Here is a 20748-nt window from a genome sequence, read left to right on the forward strand (position 1 = left end):
TATATCTATATCTATATCTATATCTATATCTATATCTATATCTATATCTATATGTGCATACATATCTATGCTTACTATATTTATATTTATCCTGTATATATTTGAATATGCACTCATTCTCTCTCCATTAGAATGTAAGCTCTTGGAGAATAGGAATCATTTCTTTCTTTGTAATTGCATCCCCAGTACCTAGCAAGATACCAGAAACATAGTGGGTCTTTAATACTTATCTATTGTTTACCAATCACTGTGATAATCTCTGTTAATACTAAACAAAAGCTAAGACAGTCTCTGCCTTCAAGGAGTTTGAATCCTATTAGGGGGAGGCAATGCAAAGAGTGTTGATAATTATAAGGGATGGTCAACCAGAGAGATAACTTTAATATGTAACTTTTTTTTTGTTTTCTAGATCTCTGAGATTATTTCACTATATGTGCTCTTCCTAGGTCAACAGGTTGAGAGGCGATACTTTATATTATGTAAAAATGGCATGAAATATTAGAAGGTATTGCCAAAGGAGACCAGCACAATCTATTTTTCCATAGATATTTAACAAAATGGTGGAACCTGAATGGGGCGATTTCTCTTATCTCCCGCTACTGACCAAATAATTTATCCAGGACATTCTTTTCCTCACTATTTCTAAAACTCTATCAAACAACAATTGATCAATTAGCAGAAATGGACAATCATGGGGGAAGGGTATCTCTCTCTTAGTCATTACTGGCAAGATTCTTGCCAGAGTCCTTCTTCGTAGGCTGATCCTTCACCTGAAAGACGGCCAGTGTGGCTTCAGAAAGGGCCAAGGAACAGTCAATATTATGTTTGCTGCCTGAAAACTTCAGGAGAAATACCAGGAACAGAACAGAGGTCTGTACACATTTGTAGATCTGACCAAGGCCTTTTATACTGTCAGTCATGAAGGCTTATGGAAAATTATGTCAAAATTTGGTTGCCCAGAGAGGTTCATGAGCATTGTCCGTCAATTTCATGACAGCATGCTTGCCTGGGCTCAGGATAATGGACAATGCTCTCATGCTTTCACAGTCACCAGTGGAGTGAAATGAGGCTGTGTGCTTGCTCCCATGCTTTTTGTCATGATGTTTTCAGCCATGTTGTCAAATGCTTTCAACGAGGATGAACATGGCATCAAGGTCAGCTACCACACCGATGCTAAATTCTTCAACTTGAAAAGACTATAAGCCAAGACCAAAGTAGAGGGAGTGTTGATGCATGATTTTCTATTTGCAGATGATCGTGTACTCAATGCAGCCTCTGAAGCTGCAATGGCAGCAAAGTATGGATCCATTCTCTGCCGCTTGTGCTAATTTTGGCCTAACAATTAAAACCAAGAAATCGTAGGTGCTCCATCAGCCCCCACCACACCATCCATACATGGAACCATTGGTTAGAGCAAATGGAGAAGTTTTGAACACTGTGGATAAGTTCACTTACCTTGGTAGTATACTTTCCAGGGATGTATACATTCATAATGAGGTTGACGCACACATTGCCAGAGCTAGCTCAGTATTTGGGAAGCTCCGAAGGAAAGTATGAGAGAGAAGTAGTATTAGGTTGATTATTAAACTGAAGGTCTACAGAGACATTGTGCTGACCTCATTGTTGTATGCCTGTGAAACCTGAACAGTATACCAGCACCATGTCAGGAAACTCAATGGCTTCCTCTTGAATTGTCTTAGAAAGATTCTGAAGATCACCTGGCAGGATAAGATACCAGACACTGAGGTCCTTTCTCAAACTAAATTTACAAGCACTCAAATTCTGCTTCAGAGAATGTAACTCTGATGGGCCATGTTGTTCAAATGCAAAGCATACTCTTGCCTAAAAGGCTATTTTATGAAGAACTTACAAAGGGCAAGCATTCACATGATGGTCAGAAGAAGCAATACAAGGACACTCTGAAGGTCTCTCTTAAGAACTTTGGCATTGATTGTATGACAAGAGAGACACTGGCACAGGACCACTCAGTATGGTGTGCCCACATCAGAGAAGGTGCTGTGCTCTGTGAGTAAAACAGAATTGAAATAACTCAAAAGAAATGCAACATGCACAAATTTAGAGAATCCACCCCAAATGTTCACACGGGGTATTTGTGCCTGACCTGTGGTAGAGCATTCCGAGCTCACATTGATCTAATCAGCCAGTCAGACCCACTGAAACTTGATTCTAGCATAGCGATGTCATTTTGGTCCTCATTGAGAAAGAAGGACAACAACCAACTAATTAGCAAGCATTTATTAAGTGGCAAGGGGCCAGGTTTAGAAGAAAACAAATGTTAAAGTGAGATAGTCTGTGAGCTAAAAAAAAAAAAAAAAACAAAAACAAAAACAAACAAACAAAAAAAAACAACCTTACCTTCTACTTGGGAGATCATACATGTTCTCAGTTAAGTCAACGTAGGATATGCACAAATCAAGCTTAAATGCCAAGCTTTTATGTGAGCTGTACCACATATCTTGAATAAACCCACTGCTACTTATTTAAATCCTATAAATTCTTCAAAGACCCCCTGAATTCCTTGCTCTTCTGTGAGATCTCCTTGACTCTGTGGTATCACCTCTTATTCAGAAGACTTTGGAAATCTATAAATTCAGCCTTCTTCTACAGTTATCCTTTCCACATTGTAACTTTGCCCATTGAGGTTTCGACATATCAAGGGTTGGCATAAGAGATTAAATAGGAACTTATGGGGAGTTTTGTGGAAACTGCAGATGATACAAGGTCAGCACATGACCCAGAGCCTGTGACCAAATACTTAACCCAAATTTTACAGCAAGGTACTGAAAACATCCCACAAAAGAAAAAGAAAAAAATTCAGACTTCTCTGGCATGAAGGGCCAGACAATTTTAAGTGGATTTTCCAGATCTCAGGGGCACCCTGCCCAACCACCATGATGTGGAAGGGATATATATACTAAATCTTAATAGATTGGTACTGGACATCTCTCTCTGGATGCCCTCTGGATGGTCCCATCCATAATCACTTGCCAAATCTGATTAATTTTACCTCCATACCTGCATTGAATTCATCTCCTCTTCCTTACTCACTCTACCATAACCTCCTCCCAAATTCAGAGTCTCATCATCTCTCAGCTTGACTATAACAACCTCTAATCTCTTCCCCATCTTTAAAATTAGAGTTGCCAAAATAAATCACCCTAGTTATATGGGTCTGGCCAAATCACAACTCAATAACTTTATTTTTTTTTCTCTTCCAGCCTTTTCCCACCCATGAAAGGAATGAAGGAAATGTGAAAGGGAGGCAGGAAGGAAAGTGAAGAAAGGAGGGAAAGAGAGAGGGAGGGAGGAAAGATACCTTGTATGGTATAAAAATAGTTGAACAAAACAAATCCCCCTGTTAGCCATTTCCCAAATGATGCTCATTCTGCATATGTCCGTCCATCATCTTTCCTTCATGAGCTAAGCAATGTTCTTTATCATCAGTCTTCCAGAATCATCATCAATTATTTCAGTGATGAGAGTTCTTAAGTTTTTCAGAATTCTTTTTTTGTAATTTTTTTTACTTTACAATTAAATACAAAATGAGAAAAGAAAAAAAAAGTTGCCATGTACAGAACAGACCATAAGAAAGGATTCAATATAAAACAATAAATTTCCATTTCAAGAAAAACCTATATAATAAATACTACACATTGTTTTCAAAGCTGCTCAGCTTTTCCTTGCTTCCTTGTTGGTTTTCTTTAATTCCCTGCTGTGCACTTTTTACTTCATTTTTCCCTTTCCTCCCCCCCACCCTAAAGAAGGCTACAATTAAGTGTAGATATATATACATAGATATCTTTAAACATATACATATATATATATACATATACACTCATATACATATATGTAAGACCATACTATACTTATTTCCTTCTATCGTCTGTTTCTCTGAAGGTAGATACCATCTTCCTTCATAAGTCCAAGTCTTTCCATGTTTTTCTAAATCAACTAGCTCATCATTTTCTACACCATAGCAATATTCCTTTCTGAATTCAAGCAGCATCTTCCTTCATAGGATCTTTGAGGTTAATTTGGGTATTTATAATAGAATGACTTAGTTGCTCAAAGTTGTTCTTAAAACAATACTACTGTTACTGTATACAAAGTTCTCTTGGTTCTGCTCATTTCACTCTTCACTATTTTGTGGATGTCTCTCCATGCTTTTCTAAAATCATTGAGCTCCTCATTTCTTGTAGCAGAATAATATTCCATCATGAACACATACCACAATTTGTTTAGCCATTCCCCAATTGATGGGCATCCCTGCAATTTCCAATTCTTTGCCACTAGAAAGAGAGCTGCTATAAATATTTTATAACATGTAGATTCTTTTCCATTTCCCCTAATCATCTTTAGAAACAGGACTGCTAGTTGTATTGCTGAGTCAAAGGGAATAGTTAGTTTAATAACTCTTTGGGCATAATTCCAAATCTATCTTCAAAATAGTTGGATCAGCTCACAGATCCACTAACAATGAATTAAGGTCCAAATTTTTCCACATTCCCTCCAACATTTGTCACTTTCCCCTTCTACCATTTTAGACAATCTAATGGGTGTAAAATGATATCTCAAGGCTGTTTTAATTTTCATTTCTCTGATCAATAATAATTTAGAGCATTTTTCATATGACTAGATAGTTTGATTTCTTAATTGGAAAACTGCCTGTTCACGCCTTTTAACCATTTATAAATTGGGGAATATCTTGAATTTTTATAGATTTGACAAAGTTCTTTATGTATTTGAGATATGAGACCTTTATCTGAGGAACTGTCTATAAATTTTTTCCCAGTTTTCTGCTTTCCTTATTGGTTACATTTGTTTTTTTGTAAAAAACCTTTTTAATTTAATGTAATCAAAATTATTCATTTTATTTCTAAAAACACTCTATCTCTTGTTTGTTCATAAGTTACTCTTTTTGACAACTTTGACTTTATAGTATGAATTGTTCTCGTTCTTCTCATTTCACTTTGTATCAGTTCATGAAAGTGTTTCCAAGTCACTCTTAAACTGATTCTTCATTTTTTAAAGCACAATAGAATTTTATTATGTTCATATACCATAATTTGTTCAGCCATTCCCCAATTGGTGAGCACCCTCTTAGTTCCTAATTCTTTGCCACCACACAAGAAAAAAATACTATAAATATTTTTGTACATATAGAATTTTCCCCTTTGATCTTTTTAGGATGTAGGTATTCTAATGGTATTTCTAGGTCAAAATGTAAACCAATACTTCACATCTTACACTAAAATAAGCTCCATATTGATAAACAAATTAGAAGAACAGAGGAAAATTTGTTTACTGATCTGTGGATAGGGAAAACTTCATGGCCAAATAAAGGATAGAGTTGAATCATATAAGATAAAATGTGTGTGTGTGTGTGTGTGTGTGTACACACACATACATATATATGTTATATGTATATGTGCCTCTGTATGTATGTGCATACACACACACACACACACACACACACACATATATATATATATATATTTCCAATATGTGAAGGAACTGACTCAAATTTATGAGAATAAGATCTATCTTCCAATTGATAAATGGTCTAAGGATATGAACGGACAGTTCAAGGCAAGAAGCTGAAGCTATCTTTAGCCATAAGAAAAACTGCTCCAAATCACTAAAACGAGAGATATATAAATTAAAGTAGTTCTGATGTTCTATTTCATACCCATCAGACTGGCAAAGCTGACAATAAGAAAAAAAGAAAAGAAAATGAAGAATATTGGAGGGGCTGTAAGAAAACTGTAGGTGGAGCTTTGAATTGGTTCAATCATGTGGGAAAGCAAATTATAATTATGCCCCCAAAGTTACTAAACAATGCATAGATGACATATTTATTGTTTTGATATGATAATATCAAGTCAACTATGATAATAGCTGACATTTACATAGCATTTTAAAGTTTGCAAAGCACTTTACATACCCATACTTATTCAAACTTACATATTCTTTACATGTATATTCTTATTCACAGTGACTAGAATTCCCATTTTACTCCCACTCAAATGACAAAAAAAAAAGAAATTGTCCATCTTCACATCCACCTTTTATGTAAAGAGCATTGATCACTGGAGAAAGCCACCCCAAAAATGAACTAGAATGAAAGATATATGTCCATCATGCCTGCAACAGACCCCAAGGGAGTCTTCTGGGAAAGAGAAATTCATTCATCTTTTGCTACTAATTACATTTCATTATAAATCACTGTATATATGCAGCACCCTCCCGAGATATCCTTCATTCTTACCTACCAACTGGAAGCTTCTTCCAGAGCCTTTATTCTGGGGAGTCCTGGGGGCTTCTTTGCCAAGGGGGTTTCTGTCCAACATTTTGCTGCTCCTTGAAAGGTGGGAGATGGGGTGATCACAAGATTCTCAAAACATGGCTCCTGTTCTGAGGCTTCTTAGGTAAAAGGGATCTTTGTAATAATCCTTTGAGTTAGGTGTTAATATTAGTATCACTTGACAAATCCAATAAGTTGCCATAATCTTGTTGATTCTACCTCCACATCATCCTGTACTTTCATTCCATTCTCTCTACTCACACAATAACCACCCGATGTCAGGCTCTCATCGCCATTCACCTGGATTTTGGTAATAGCCTCTCAGTTGGTCTCGCTGCCTTCATCTCTTATCCCTCCAAACCATACTCCGTATGTCTGCCAAAATGATATTCTTTCAGCATAGCTCTGAACCTGTCATCCCTCTACTCAAACTCCAGTGGCTTCCCATTACTTCTAGGACCAAATAGAAACACCTTCTGTTTGGCGTTGAAGACTCTTCATTACTTAGCCCCTTCCTAGCTTTCCAGGTCCCTCCAAATCATTGCCTTCCATGTACTCCGAGATCCAATCTGATTGGCCCAGTTGCTGGTCCTTACACATGAAGCTCCATCTTCCCATCTCCTTGCTTGTGTACAATCCATCCTTCATGCCTGCAATGCTCTTCTTCTTCACCTCTGTCTCTTAGAACCCTAGTTTTCTTCAAAGTTTAACATAAATCACACCTGGAACAAGAACATTTTCTTGACCTTTATAGTTGGCTGGTCCCAAAAAAATGCATTTTATGTGTTACATATGTGTGTGCACACAGTACATGCTGCTCCCCCATAGAATATAAGCTCCTTGAAGGCAGGAACCATTTCTGTTTTGTCTTTGTAATGCCAACGCCTAACCCTATGCCAACCACATAGGAGACATTCAATGAATGTTTTTTAATTGATCCCTATTTTGCAGATGAGAAAAGTGAGGCCAACTGGTTAAATGGTTCATTACAAGGTCTGAGAATTACTAAGAATACGAGCCAAGATTTGATTCTAGGTCTTCCTGTCTCCAGGTGCAGAATGTTTAATACTATACTTCCAAGTTTATAGATGATACAAGCTGGAATTGATAGCTAAGACGATAGATACAGGATTCAGGAGTCAAAAAAGGACTTGACAAGCTTAGAAAACTGGGTCCAAATCTAATAAAGTTAAATTTAATCGGGATCACTATGATATCTAACTCTTGGATTCATAAATCAACTTCACAAGCACTAGAAAAAAGAAGAATGACTACACGAAAGTACTATGGAAAAACATCTGGATGAATGAGGAGACTTACAAGTCCTATATGAGTCAATAGTGTTTCTATGGCAACCACGAAAGCCAACCTGACCATAGTAAGAGGAGAAGCTTACCCAAACATGGAGGTGATACTCAATTCTGTCTAGGTCATTCCATGTCCTAAGTATTGTATTAAGTTCTGGGTGCCACATTAAAAAAAAAAAAAAGACTGATAATCTAAAGAATATATAAAGGATAAGAAGGAAACTGGAAACATGAAGGGCCTTATGTTCATACCATATGAGATTCACTTAAGGAACTGGTGATCTTTAGTCTGAAGACTTAGGTGAAATATTACAGCTGTCTTTAGGTTATCTGAAGAGCTATCAGATAAAAGGGAAAATAAAAGTGTTATTTTTGGTCTTAGAGGTCACAATGAGGAATCATAATGGGTCAACACTGGAGACTTGATGAAAGAGGAAAATCTTCCCAACTATTTGAGTAGTCTCAAAGTCAAATGGGCTGTCTTGAGAGATTACTGGACATTTGCAAACAAACATTGGATGACCACTCATCAAGTACGTAATGAAAGGGATTATTGTTTAGGGTCAGACTTGATGACTTTGAGATTCTTCTAAAACTCAATGATTCTGTGAGTTCCAACTTCAAAGAAATCATAGGTTCCTGAAGTAAAGAATTAAGTTAGTGAGCCTGGCATTTAAGGTCTTCCATCTGGATCACTTAAGAAGTATTTATTAGACATTGAATTGAAGTTTTCCATTCTCATTTCATGTTGCCTTTCCCATCTCCTTTATACTTTCTCTGTTTAAGGTTTGGGGACTCTGTCCTCATCTCAACCTTTTGGGCTCCTTCTCTTCCTTTAAAACTCAGCTGCCACTTCTTGTATGAATTCTACCCTCAGCTGAAAGCGTTCCCTTCTCTCCTCATAATTTTTCTGGAGTGCTTTGTTCACGTGTTTTCATTGCCTCTACTTCATATTATGGTTATGTGAGTGTTATATCTGTCATCCTTCCTTGAGGTGTGGACCTCCGCCAAATGTAAGCTCCATAAAGACAGAAAGCTAAGAGAGGAAATGATGGAAAATGTACTGACTTTAGAGTCTCAGGACCTGAGTACTGGGCTGTTGCGGAGCAAAGGTCTCCAAGCTCCCTTCCTCTTATGAACGACCATATGATACCATGGATACGATGTTGGACTTAGAGACCGGAAGATTTACTTCAAATCTCATCTCAAAATCTTACTTAGCTTTATGACTCTGGGTGAGTCATTTGACTTCTCACCTTCAGCTTCCTCTATAAAATGGGGATGATGTTAATAGCGCCTATTTCATTGGGTTGTTGTAGGAATCAAATGCTATAATATATGGGAAGTGCTTTGTAAACCTTTAAGTACTCTATAAAAAAGCTGACTATGATTATGAACTATATGATTTATTGTTGTATCACTAGTATCTACTACAGTACTCACATATGGCTATTTGCTAGATATTTATAATTGAATGCATTCTTTAAAAGAAAAAACCCTCTACCTTTCCACAGTCAGAAATTATCTTTTTTAAAATCTGATTGCAATTTTACTCCTCATCTTCCTTACAGTTGTTTTTTCCTTAGCATTCCCTAGCTGTCATACCTTATTTTGAGATTTAGTGCTCCTTCCATTTCTTATAGGACTCTACCACATGGGAAGTCACAGGACTTGCCAGGGAGAAGCATCTGGCTCATCTCTCTCTCCTATTTATAGAGTGCTCCACTGCCAGCCTTTCCTTAGCTCTTCCCAGAAGCTGTTACTTCTTGATCCAGGTTCCCTTAAAAGCCAAGAGATTTAAGTACCTGTCTATTGACTCAGAACTGATTCTGTACTGATTCTCGTATAAAGGATGTACACCAAGGGTTCCATCCTGGGGTCCATGAACTTTTTAAAAAAAAATATTTTGATAACCTCATTTCAATCTGACTTCTTTTGTCATGCTATGTAATTTATTTTATGCTTTTAAAAATAGTATTCTGAAAAACATGGGAAGATTTATATGAACTCAGGCAAAGTGAAGTGAGCAGAACCAGGAGAATACTGTACACAGTAACAGCAATATTGTAAGGATGATGAACTGTGCAAGACTTAGCTATTCTGTCTCAGATAATGATCCAAGACTGAGGGTGGGGAACCTGTCCCAAGACAATTCCAAAGGGCCTAAGATGAAAAATGCTATTCACCCCCAGAGAGAGAATTGATGAAGTTTGAACGCAGGCTGAAGTGTACGTTTTTACTTTCTTAATTTTTGTTGTCTTAATTTGAGTTTTCTTTTTCAACATGGTTAATATGAAAATGTTTTTCATGACCTCACACATATAATCAATATCAAATTGCTTGCCTTCTCAAGGAGGGGGTAGGGACAGAAGGCAGGAAAATAATTTTGAACTCATTTTTAAAAATGATTGTTAAAAATGGTTTATGTGTAATTGGGAAATATTTAATAAAATAAGTTTTAAAGAGTATTCTGAGAAGGGGTCCAAAGGTTTCATCAGGCTGCCAAAGGGATGCCCCCCAAAAAGAAACCCTTGATGAGACAGAGAGAAGCTGGGAATGAATTTGGTAGATTAGGTGAGATTTAGTTAGTTATCCATATTGACTCACAGGATGGCCTATCTCTATTCTGACCAGTGTGACTTCTTCCCATTGACAGGAAAAGGTAGATGTAATGACCATTCCAACCCCGGTGTGGTATGTATGGGGGTGGGATACACAATCCTATAATGGACTAGAAGCAACTGCATCTTCAAAGGATGTCTGGAACCAATTCAAGTTTAAGTTCCTTAGTTAGATGAGCGGCATTGTGCTCAACATTCTCCCAGCCAATTAGGAGTCATATCTTCTTTCACATACAGGGTTCTGCCTCCCATATGGGAATGAGTATTACACAGTTTTAAATTTTTTATTTTTAGTTCCAAATTCTCTCCCTTTCTTCCCTCCTTCCTCTACCCATTGACAAGGCAAGAAATATATACCCATTTTACAGATGAAATCATGCAAAACATTTCTACATTAGCCTTGCTGAGAAAAAAAAAAGAAGAAAAAAAATGTTTCATTTTGCCCTCAGAGTCTATTAGTTCTCTATCTGGAAGTGGATAGTATTTTTCATCATGAGTCCTTTGGAATTGTCCTGGATCATTTTATACATCAAAATTGCTAGGTTTTTCCACAGTCATCATTATAATATTGTCGTTACTGCTTTTACTTGTATTTTTTAAAAAACTAAAGAACAACTGGTTTAAAGACATGGTACCCTTATTTTGTATCTAAGGAGAACACAAAGCTTTAAGAACACCAAAGTTCTCATCTAAACTTATTTTCATAAATGAGGAATCTAAGGTGCAAAAAAGTTAAATGATTTGCCTGAGGTAATATAACTGAACACAGGGGCAGGGCTAAAAACAAGACCTCTTGTCCAGAGTTCTTTCCCCTCGTAATAGGCAGCTTCTTGTTTCAGAAATATATGCACGCTGAGAGACACAGTGCATGAAAGAAGAATTCTTAGGATGATGTCATAGGATAGGAATTAGTATTTCTTCCCTGGGAATAATCAAGAACCTATCTAATCCCTGAAAGCAACCCAGAGTCTTTCTGCCCATCACCTCTTCCCTGACCCACAAGCTATAGCGACCCTAGGGAATCTTTGTCACTATTACTTTATCCAAATTGATCTCACCTTTCTGTGAACCATGGGATTTCTTGCATACGTGTATAATTTTAGACAGATGAGGCTAGAGAAAAGGTAGGAAAAAACCTAACAACAATCCCTAATGCTTTTTAAATGGTCATTCCAATTCTTCTCAGGTACCCCAGATAATTAAGGTAAATTATCTATTCCACCTACTCCACAGTGCCTCTTTTCAAGGGTCAGTTTTCAAGGTTTACTCTTCACAACAGTGGAAAAGCAGAATCTCATTTCTTTATTGACATACACAGTGGTTAAAATGCCCTTTTGATCCCCCCCCCAAATAAAAAGACATTGTGCATCTTCACATCCACTTTTTGCATAAAGACAATTGATTATTGGAGAAAGCCATCCAAAAAACAAAATGGTCTAGAATGTTAAATGTTATGTCCATCATGCCTGTAAAAGACCACAGGGTATTCTGGGAAAGAAATTCAATCTTCTTTTGTTCCAATCCCATTGTATTATAACCCCCAGCGCATGCGTGAACGAAAACACACACACACACACACACACACACACACACACACACACACACACACCACCCTTCCAAGTTATCCTCTATCCACACCTACCAACTGGAAACTTCTTAAAGAGTCTATATGCTGGGGGGTTACCAGTAAGCTTCTTTGCCAGGACCATTTCTGTCCAACTTTTTGTGACTTATGGAAAAGAGAGTGATCCCAGGACTCTTTGGGCGTAGCTGTTGCTCTGGGGCTTGTTGGGTAGAGTGGAACACAGTAGAAAAAAAAAAAAAAGAATGTCAGGTAAGGGAATGGGAGAGGAACAGACTTATTTAAAAAAAAAATCTAACCTTTAAAATAATCCACACGCAGACTGGGTAAGGGGAAGCATCTTTGGATACTCACTCTGAGGAGCTGATAAATCTGGACAGAGCTGTGGACTCTCTAGGGAATGACTCCGCTGTTGTTGAAGCAGCCAGTCCTTCATGAACACGGCGCGTTCCTGCTCAAAGCAGCGACGCTAAGGAATATGGGCATCGTAGTGAGTAATACGGTACGACCTTCCCTTTCTGCCCTCATCATCTGCTACAAACCTCTGCTCCCAAGCTATCTCAGGCAGATTCCTTCACCCCCTCCTACTCCTCCATAAAGCAGACAAACAGAACCTCAATATACCCACTTCATGACCCAGACGGATGGCAGCTTCCGTAAAACGACGCCGTTCCAGCTCAAAGTTAGCCTGCTGCTGAGCGAACACTGTCTTGGCCTCCTGAAGCTGCAACTGTTCCTCCAAGAAATATGAGCCGGTGATGTCTTGGGGAAGTTCCTCTGCTTGGTTTATCTGGTCCTGCAGATAGAAAAGAAAGCAATGGGTAGGACCTTCCTCTCCTCACAAGCCCAGGCTCCAGCTGCCTAGTCCTCTCTCACCTGGAAACACTGCTGTTGCCACACAATCAGTTGCCGACTCTGCTGGATCTCCTGACGCAGCTGAGCCAGCTCTTTATCCTGGTCTGTGATGATACTCATGGGGTCCCTGCAGAGGTATTCTTCTGGGGCTGGGGACAGGAGACACCCTCAGACGTTACAGAGCTCTCTGGCTCAGGGTCACACCCTCAGGGGTGGGACATTGGAGGCAGGAGCAGTGGCACCTCTGATACTGATCTATTGGACCTTGGGGGCAAGTCACTCCCTGAGTCCCTCCTTGGGCCTCATAACAACTATAAAGAGGAAGTTGGGCTGAATGGCCTCTAAGGTCCCTCCTGGATTAATCTTACAAATATCGAAAGAATTAACTTATCACACACACACACACACACGCCCCATAATTATGTGGACCTTCAAGTCAGGAAGTTCCTACCATTTCCCTTCATTCTTTCCACCTCCTTCTTGAGGGAATTCCAGTGTCTCCATATTACATCACCATTGTCAACTGTAGCTACTTGTCCATCATCATCCTAGGGCAGTAGAAAAAGGAAGAGGGAAAGGAGTGAAGCTAGAAGGAAAAGAGGCTGCATCCTAAAGGATGCCAATCTGATGTCTCCTTGGAAATCCTATGTAGAAGCCCTCTAAAAACATAGCCACATGGTGCCAGGGAACCAAGCAATGTCCAGGAGCAGTTGTGTCCTTAAAAGGATTCAACACACAAATACCCAGGGGAGAGCCTGCCCGAAAAGCCTCTGCCCTTCACTCCCAGCTTCCCCTCCTCCAGGATGCTCACAGAAGGCTCATTCTGGGGGAAGCTCAGCAGCCTGATCACATCCCTGTCCATCCTGCCTAAGATCTGTTTCAGCTTTTTATTCTCTTGGGAAATTTCTGCCACTTGGTGTTCTAGGTTTGCCACCACAGTCCGGAACAGTTCTCCTTCCTTCCTATAAGATGGAAAGAAAGGAAGACAGTAAACTATAAAATGGGGGAGGAGGAGGAATTACCACATGTACCTTATAGGGTTGTTGTGAAAATCAAATGAGATGGATGTTAAAGTGCTTTGTAAACCTTAAAGTGTTATATAAATAGTAGTGATTGTAACAGAAAGGGCCACCCACTCAATCGTCTTACTGTGGCAAGCCCACGTTCCTGGGTCCCTTACTTGTTGTCAGCCTTGCCTGCCTTCCACGGGCGTTTCCCATCCATCCGGTTCAGGGTATTGAGAATGTCAATAGCTAATGTAACAAGCAAAAAGAAAACATGTGAGAGTGGTGAATGATATCCTTCTCTGGGTTTCTTTTTCCCCCAGAGGGAGGCTTAGCAATTGTCTGCACAGATTAGGCACAGATTAGAGCTGGCCTCAAAGCCAAGGAGACCCAAGTTTAATGACATGTACTGGCAGGGTGATCCTGGGTTAAGTAACATAACCTCTAAATCCTCTAAGCAACTTTTTAAATTTTTTTTTATTTTAGATAAATGCTAAAACTTAAATACTTAATAAGAAAAAGAAATATTACGAACTTAAATATAAAATAAGAAAAAAACAAAAAAATGTCATGTACACAGCAGAACACAGGAGATGATTCAAAATATATAGCAATAACTTTTCATTTCAAGAGACCCTATAAGTTAACAACTGTGCATTATGTTGAAAGCTGTCCATCTTTTCTGTGCTTCCTTATAGGTTTTCTTTTGTTCTCTGCTGTACACTTTTTACTTTGTTCTTTCCCCCTCCCCCCCGGTACACACCACCTCAAGGCTACAATTGAGCATTGGATATATTTATATATAGGTATTGGTATATACATACACTTATATATACATACACATACATACATAAACATATATTTTCCCTAAGAGATTCTACTCTTAATCTTTGTTTTTATGTTTTTGCATATCTCTTTTTTCCCCGATCTCTCCTAACTCCTCTACTTTACTTTTACCTGCTATCTTACCTTACTATTACTTAACCTACCCCCACTCCAGCAATCCCTCCCTTATCCTCCCATTCCCCTAAATCTAAATGCCCTTCTTTTAACCTGCTCCTTCACTCACTCCTCTAAAGATCCCTCCTTTATCCTCTCCCCCCTCTCTATCCCCTTAGAGTTTTATTTCTTACTAAATTTAGAAGACTTTTATACTCTTCTAAATATATATGTATTTTTCCCTCTTAAACCCATTCCCAATGAGAGTAGTTTTCCAGAACTAACAGCCCCCCTCCCCCATCTAATTCTTCTGTATTGGTTCTTCCTCTTGCATCTCATTTGTAAAAGATAGTTACTCTTTTAGTTGCACTTGAATGGTTTTACTTTTTGAAGTCATACTCAGGTCTACCCCAATCTCCCTTGTAAGTTACCCAATTACTAGTAACAATCTTAGACATAGGTTTTACATTTTTCATACACAAAAGATAAACAATCTATCCTTAGCTCCTTATAATTGGTCATTTGTATGTACCTTATATTTCTTTTTTGTTTGTTTTTTGCTAGGCAATGGGGTTAAGTGGCTTGTCCAGGGTCACACAGCTAGTAAGTGTCAAGTGTCTGAGGTTGGATTTGAACTCAGGTCCTCCTGACTCCAGGGCAAGTGCTCTATCCACTGTGCCACCTAGCTGCCCCCTGTACCTTATATTTCTCTTGGCTCTCGTATGTCAAATCTTCTATTGAGTTCAGGGTTTGTTTGTTTTTTAAACAAAGACCTGAAAGCCTGACAATTGATCAAATATCCTTTTTTTTTTCTTCATTCAGAATTATGCTTAACTTTGCTGGGTATAATATTTTTCGCCAGAAACCCAATTCTTTTGCTCTTCAATAGTGTTCCAAGACCTGCGATCTTTTAGTGTTGACACTGCTAGGTCTTGTGTGATTCTAATTGTGGTACCACCATATGTAAATTTTTTTTTCTTGTTGCTCATAATATTTTATCCTTGATCTGTAGGTTTCAGAATTTGACCATAATATTCTTGTGAGTTTTCCTCATAGGATCTCTTTCAGGTGGTGATCAGTGGATTTTTTCTATTTCTACTTTCCCCTCTTGTTCTAATGCTTCAGGACAATTTTCTTGAATTATTTCTTGTATTATTGTATCAAGATTCTTTTTTTTTATTAGAACTTTCAGATAGTCCAATTATTCTTATGTTTTCTCTTTTTGATCTGTTCTCTAGATGTTGTTTTTCTTGTAAGATGTTTCACATTCTTTTCTATTTTTTCATTCTTTATTTTTTTTTAATTTTTATTTTTTCATCTCTTATAACTTCGCTGACTTCCCCTTGCCCAGTTCTGATTTTCAAGGAGTCATTTTCTTCCTTAAGATTCTAGATCTCCTTTTTCTAATTGGTTGACTTTCTTTTCATACTCTTGTTTTTCTTGCATTATTCTTATTTTTCTTTTTCAGTTTTTTCCGCAATCTCTCTCATTTGATTTTTTGTTTTTGTTTTTTTCAGTGAGGCAATTGGGGTTAAGTGACTTGCCCAGAGTCACACAGCTAGGAAGCATTATGTGTCTGAGGTCAGATTTGAACTCAGGTCCTCCTGACTCCAGGGCCAGTGCTCTATCCACTTCACCACCTAACTGCCCCTCATTTGATTTTTAAAGTCGTTTAAGTTCTTCAATGAATTCTTTTTGGGCAGGTGACCATTTGACATTACTTTTTGGGGAAGAAGAGGGTTTCTTTGCTTCAGTATTCTCCTCTGAAGATGAACCCTGATCTTCTCTATTCCCATAATAGCTCTCTGTGGTTGGATTCTTTCTCCTTTGCTTGTGCATTTTTTTTAATAATTTAGTTTTTATAATCATCTCTAGTCCTGGGGTATGGGGGTGGTGCCTCTAATTCTCTGCAGTTCTCCCTTCTGACCTCGAACTCAAACCAAGACTTCCAGCCTCCTGTAAGTGCCCACAGCAAAGGTGTCCCCACCCCACTGCTTCTGCACTCAGCAGGCGGTGTACTGGTTCCTTCTCACCTGGGGACGCTCTACACAACACAGCTGGGTCTAGTGTTCCTTGTCAGCAGAGGTTAGACGGCCAATTCTTCCCCTCACTGTCCTGGAGGTAAAAGTTCCTGTGGCTGCAGCTGAGTCAGGGTGCCAGACCAGCTAATTTGCTGCCTGTTGTTAAAAGCAGCCTGTAGGTGTTTAACCTTCACAGGGAGGAAATCCAGGATTTTTCTTCAGATCTTCTCGAATTGTCCCAGGAGGACCCGTTTTCTTCTGCTACTCTTATTTGTTTTCAGAGCTCTATATTCACCCAGTGATGCTATTTCATCTCTTTTATGGAGGAAAATCTTGAGAGCTTGAAATTTTCTGACCTACCCGGCCATCTTCCCAGAATCCTCTCCCTAAGCAACTCTTTAAGATCATGGGCTGCACTGAAAGTAGAGTTCCCAGTACTATTGAAATACACATCCAAGCCTTCCCACCAACCCCTGAAGGTAGCCAGATAGCAAGATCCTCTCTAAAGAAATGGAAAAGGTCTCTGCTTTATCTCTAACCGTACCCACAAGGCCTCTGTTAGTCCCTTTTTTCTTACCCCCAGTTCCATCCCAGGACCTCCTCCAGCCCAGCACCTGGGTCTCCCTCCCCAACATACATGCCCTTTTGTCCCTCCGTTCTCCCAGCTGGACTCTCTCTTTGAGCTTCCGTAGCTCTTGCTCCTTCTTCTTCAGCTCGTGATTATACAGCGTTCCCCGAGTGGTCAACAACAGCTGCAGCCTCTTCACCTAGAGAGAAGAGGTCATGACAAACCACAGCTGGGAGGAGAAGAAAATGATCCAGATGAAGGGGGAGGTCAGACCTCTTAGGCACAAGAACAGAACCCAGGGGTGGAGAACACTCTAGGTCCTCAAGGGTGGCCCTTTGACTGAAGAACACTCTAGGTCCTCAAGGGCAGCCCTTGAACTGAAGAACACTCTAGGTCCTCAAGGGCGGCCCTTTGACTGAAGAATACTCTAGGTCCTCAAGGGCGGCCCTTTGTCAAAGGCCACATGTGGCCTCAAGGCCGCAGGTTGCCCACCCCAGGCTGAAGCCTTCTCTCTCCATTTCCCTCACTCAGATCAAGTCCTGACCTCGTACCTCTTCCTGTTCCTTGTCCAGCTCACTCTGCAGCCTTTGATTCTGGTCCTGGAGCTTCTGCTCTCTGGCCTCCACCAAAGCGATCTTCTCCTTACACATCTCTACCTGGGCCTGGAGCCAGGAATACGAGAGATTGCTCTTGCTTTTCTCTGCCCCAAGTGAACAGCCTCTGTCTCCTATTCACACCGGTAAGATCCAGAGAACAGAGGAATCCCACTCTCACCCCCTCCTCAGTTACCACTTAAATGGCAGGAAGTTTTTGCTGGGGGTAGGGGTGGAGAGTGGAGGTTCAATTCAGTCCCTCCTTAAGCCCACTCCACTTTTTTCTTATCCCCACAGAGATAGAGAACAGCTGTTCTCCACACCTAGAGTAATCAGGACTATTCTATTGCCCTCTGTTTTCTTTTTTTTCCTTTTCTTGCTATAACAGCTTTGAGTTTTTCCTCATTCCCTGGACTCTTCAAGCTGGGAAGGCCTTCAGCCATCCTGTAAAAACCTAGAGAAAGTTATATAGCATGGGGGGGGTGGGAGGGAGGAGTAGGAGTAGTAATAGCATTTATATAGTACTTTAAGGTTTGCAAAACTTTATAAATATTATCAAATTATATTATCAGGGCAGCTAGGTGGTACAGTGGATAGAGCACCAGCCCTGGAGTCAGGAGGACCTGAGTTCAAATCCGGCCTCAGACACATAATGCTTACTAGCTGTGTGACCCTGGGAAAGTCACTTAACCCCATTGTCTAGCCCCCCCAAAAATTATATTGTCATAGCAACCCTGAGAGGTAGATGATATTATTATCCCCATTTTACAGATAAGGAAATTGAGGCAGTGTGACTTATCTAGGGTCACTCAACTAGTGCCTGAGGCCAAGTTTGAACTCTGGTTATCCTGACTTCCATGTTGCCTACCTGCTTGACATCAATCCCCATAATTCATTTTGTGGAAAAGAATTTAGGACTTCCCAGGCACCATCTCTTCTCCCCCAGGGAGAAGAACTCCATTTATATGGGAGAAATCTGACTAAACTTGACTCCTACCCAATCCCAAAACATTTCTCTGTTACTCTATTCCCTTCTCCCCAAAGCTCAGCACAATTTACTTAATCATCATCTGCATTAATTCTGTCAATATTCATTTTGTGTCCAATTCCTGTACAAATAAATCAAAAATAGTACCTTTTTTTGAGATTGGTAGTTATTTGTTCTTTCGATCTACCTATCTATTCCCTCTGACAAACCAAGATCACTGATAAAGAGCTGGTGGAGACCTCAAAAGCCACACAGCTCAAACCTCTCAGTTTATGAATGAAGGAGGAAAATGAAGCTGAGGGATTTGCCCAACATCACACAGGTAGCATCAGAGCCTCAGTCTTCTGGCTCCTGAGACAGTGCTTCCCAAAAGCAAGCCTAGAGCTTCTTTCTCTGGACCTTTTTAGTGCCCCCAAATCACCCTCTCTAACCAATGAGCCCATTGTCCCAGAGGCAGACTGACCAAGGGCCCATTCTCACCTGGAGTTGACTTTGTCGACCTCGAAGGGAATCCAGCTCTTCAGCCCTCTTCAGTCTTTCTTTCTCCATGTGGAGGTTCAACTGGTCCTTATGGAGTTGTAGAATGGTCTAGAAAAGAAGGGGGAGTCCCAGGAGGTGCCCTCGTGGCTAGCAGGGGGAGGGTCCAAGAATAAGAAATAGAGGAATCTTCAGTTCCAGTGAAGAGACAAATTTCATGGCTAGAATGGCCCAACCCCCACAACAAGGACCTGAGAAGGGTGAAAGGGTAACCAAGCAACAGAAAGTGCTCTTGGAAACACCCTCACAATCAATCACCTTACCTCATAGAGAGAAGTGTCACACCCCTCCAACCCTGGCTTCAAGGACAGAGCATTCCAAAGGTATGCGTTGGGTGCTGCAGAACCCCTAGAACAATGAGTGAGAAAGGCCCAAGTGTCTTTGGAGTCTGGATGAGAACTGGGAACAAAGGCAGAGAGAGGTATGGGTACAATGCTGAGGGGGTAAAGGAACAGTTTCAGTTCCCACATAAGGGGGGAAAAGGAGGGAAGGAGGAAAGAAAGGAGGGAAGGAAGGAAAAGACCCAGTAAGAAGAAAGTAACATTATAGAGAAAAGGAATAGAAGGGCCCCCACAGCTAAAATCTCCCTAGTCATTACCTGAAGACAATGTTTTGCCTTTCTGGAGGTCCCTGATATTGGTGGGGGTCAAAAGGAACAGGCTAGGTAAGAATACCAAAGGAAGAGTCAAATCTCTGTAAACCAGGCACAAGTCACAGGAGGTAGAAACTGCTCAGGAATCACATTATCCCCACTTAAATTCCATTCTATTCCCTCCCCCTCTAAACTCTTCAGTTCTCCATTTCTAGCCATCCTCTAACTTCTCCCTCACCTCCACTCTGTTGTCAAGTTCACTTTGGATTCAGTTTAACTCAGTAACAAAACTTTGATTAAACTCTTACTCAAGAACTCAGCCAACACCTTGAAAGCATTATTGCCCAGGCCTAGCTCATTTAAGACCCACTCACCTCTTCCATTGGCCACCTTCCCACAAGTAAGAGGAAAAGTTTGGCCAACCAACTCCAAGGATGAAAGGTATAGAAGGAAGCTAAAGAGAAAGGCAATTAATTGGCAGAGGGGTAATGAGGGAGGAAGTTTACTTCCTCATTCCCCTTTAACCCTCTCCCCCTCAACATGGAGGGCAAGATCTCTGGACCCATAAAATCATAGAATGAAAGAGAGCGCTGCTCTAGGTGCTGGAGAAGATACAAAGGAGAAAGAAAAAAAGAAGGAAGGGAGGAAGAAAGAGAAAAAGGAAAGAATGAAGAAAGGAAGAAAGAATCTTTGACTTCAAGGAGTTTGCAACCTAGCCTTGGAGGATATGATGCAGTTTTCACCACCCACTCACTCTTCTGAATCCCTTACATTCTAGTTTCTTTCTCTATTACCATAGAAAAGTTACTTTCAAAG

General features: G+C 39.9%; 1 protein-coding gene across 1 annotated transcript; it reads right to left on the bottom strand.

Moving 5' to 3' along the window:
• Positions 1-11587: 11587 nt before the first annotated feature.
• Positions 11588-20315, bottom strand: LOC114024384 (afadin- and alpha-actinin-binding protein-like). Its single transcript, XM_027837381.1, has 13 exons — positions 20307-20315; positions 19939-20000; positions 19604-19739; positions 19284-19391; positions 17774-17884; positions 17292-17421; positions 13871-13943; positions 13502-13652; positions 13142-13238; positions 12712-12839; positions 12464-12631; positions 12190-12304; positions 11588-12037 (listed from the first exon to the last, which is right to left on the bottom strand). The coding sequence occupies exons 1-13, from the start codon at positions 20313-20315 to the stop codon at positions 11934-11936; spliced, it is 1392 nt and encodes a 463-aa protein (XP_027693182.1). The 3' UTR covers positions 11588-11933.
• Positions 20316-20748: the final 433 nt, after the last annotated feature.

The sequence above is a fragment of the Vombatus ursinus genome, unplaced genomic scaffold, assembly GCF_900497805.2.
Source record: "Vombatus ursinus unplaced genomic scaffold, bare-nosed wombat genome assembly UNPS02014821.1, whole genome shotgun sequence".
Lineage (NCBI taxonomy): Eukaryota > Metazoa > Chordata > Mammalia > Diprotodontia > Vombatidae > Vombatus > Vombatus ursinus.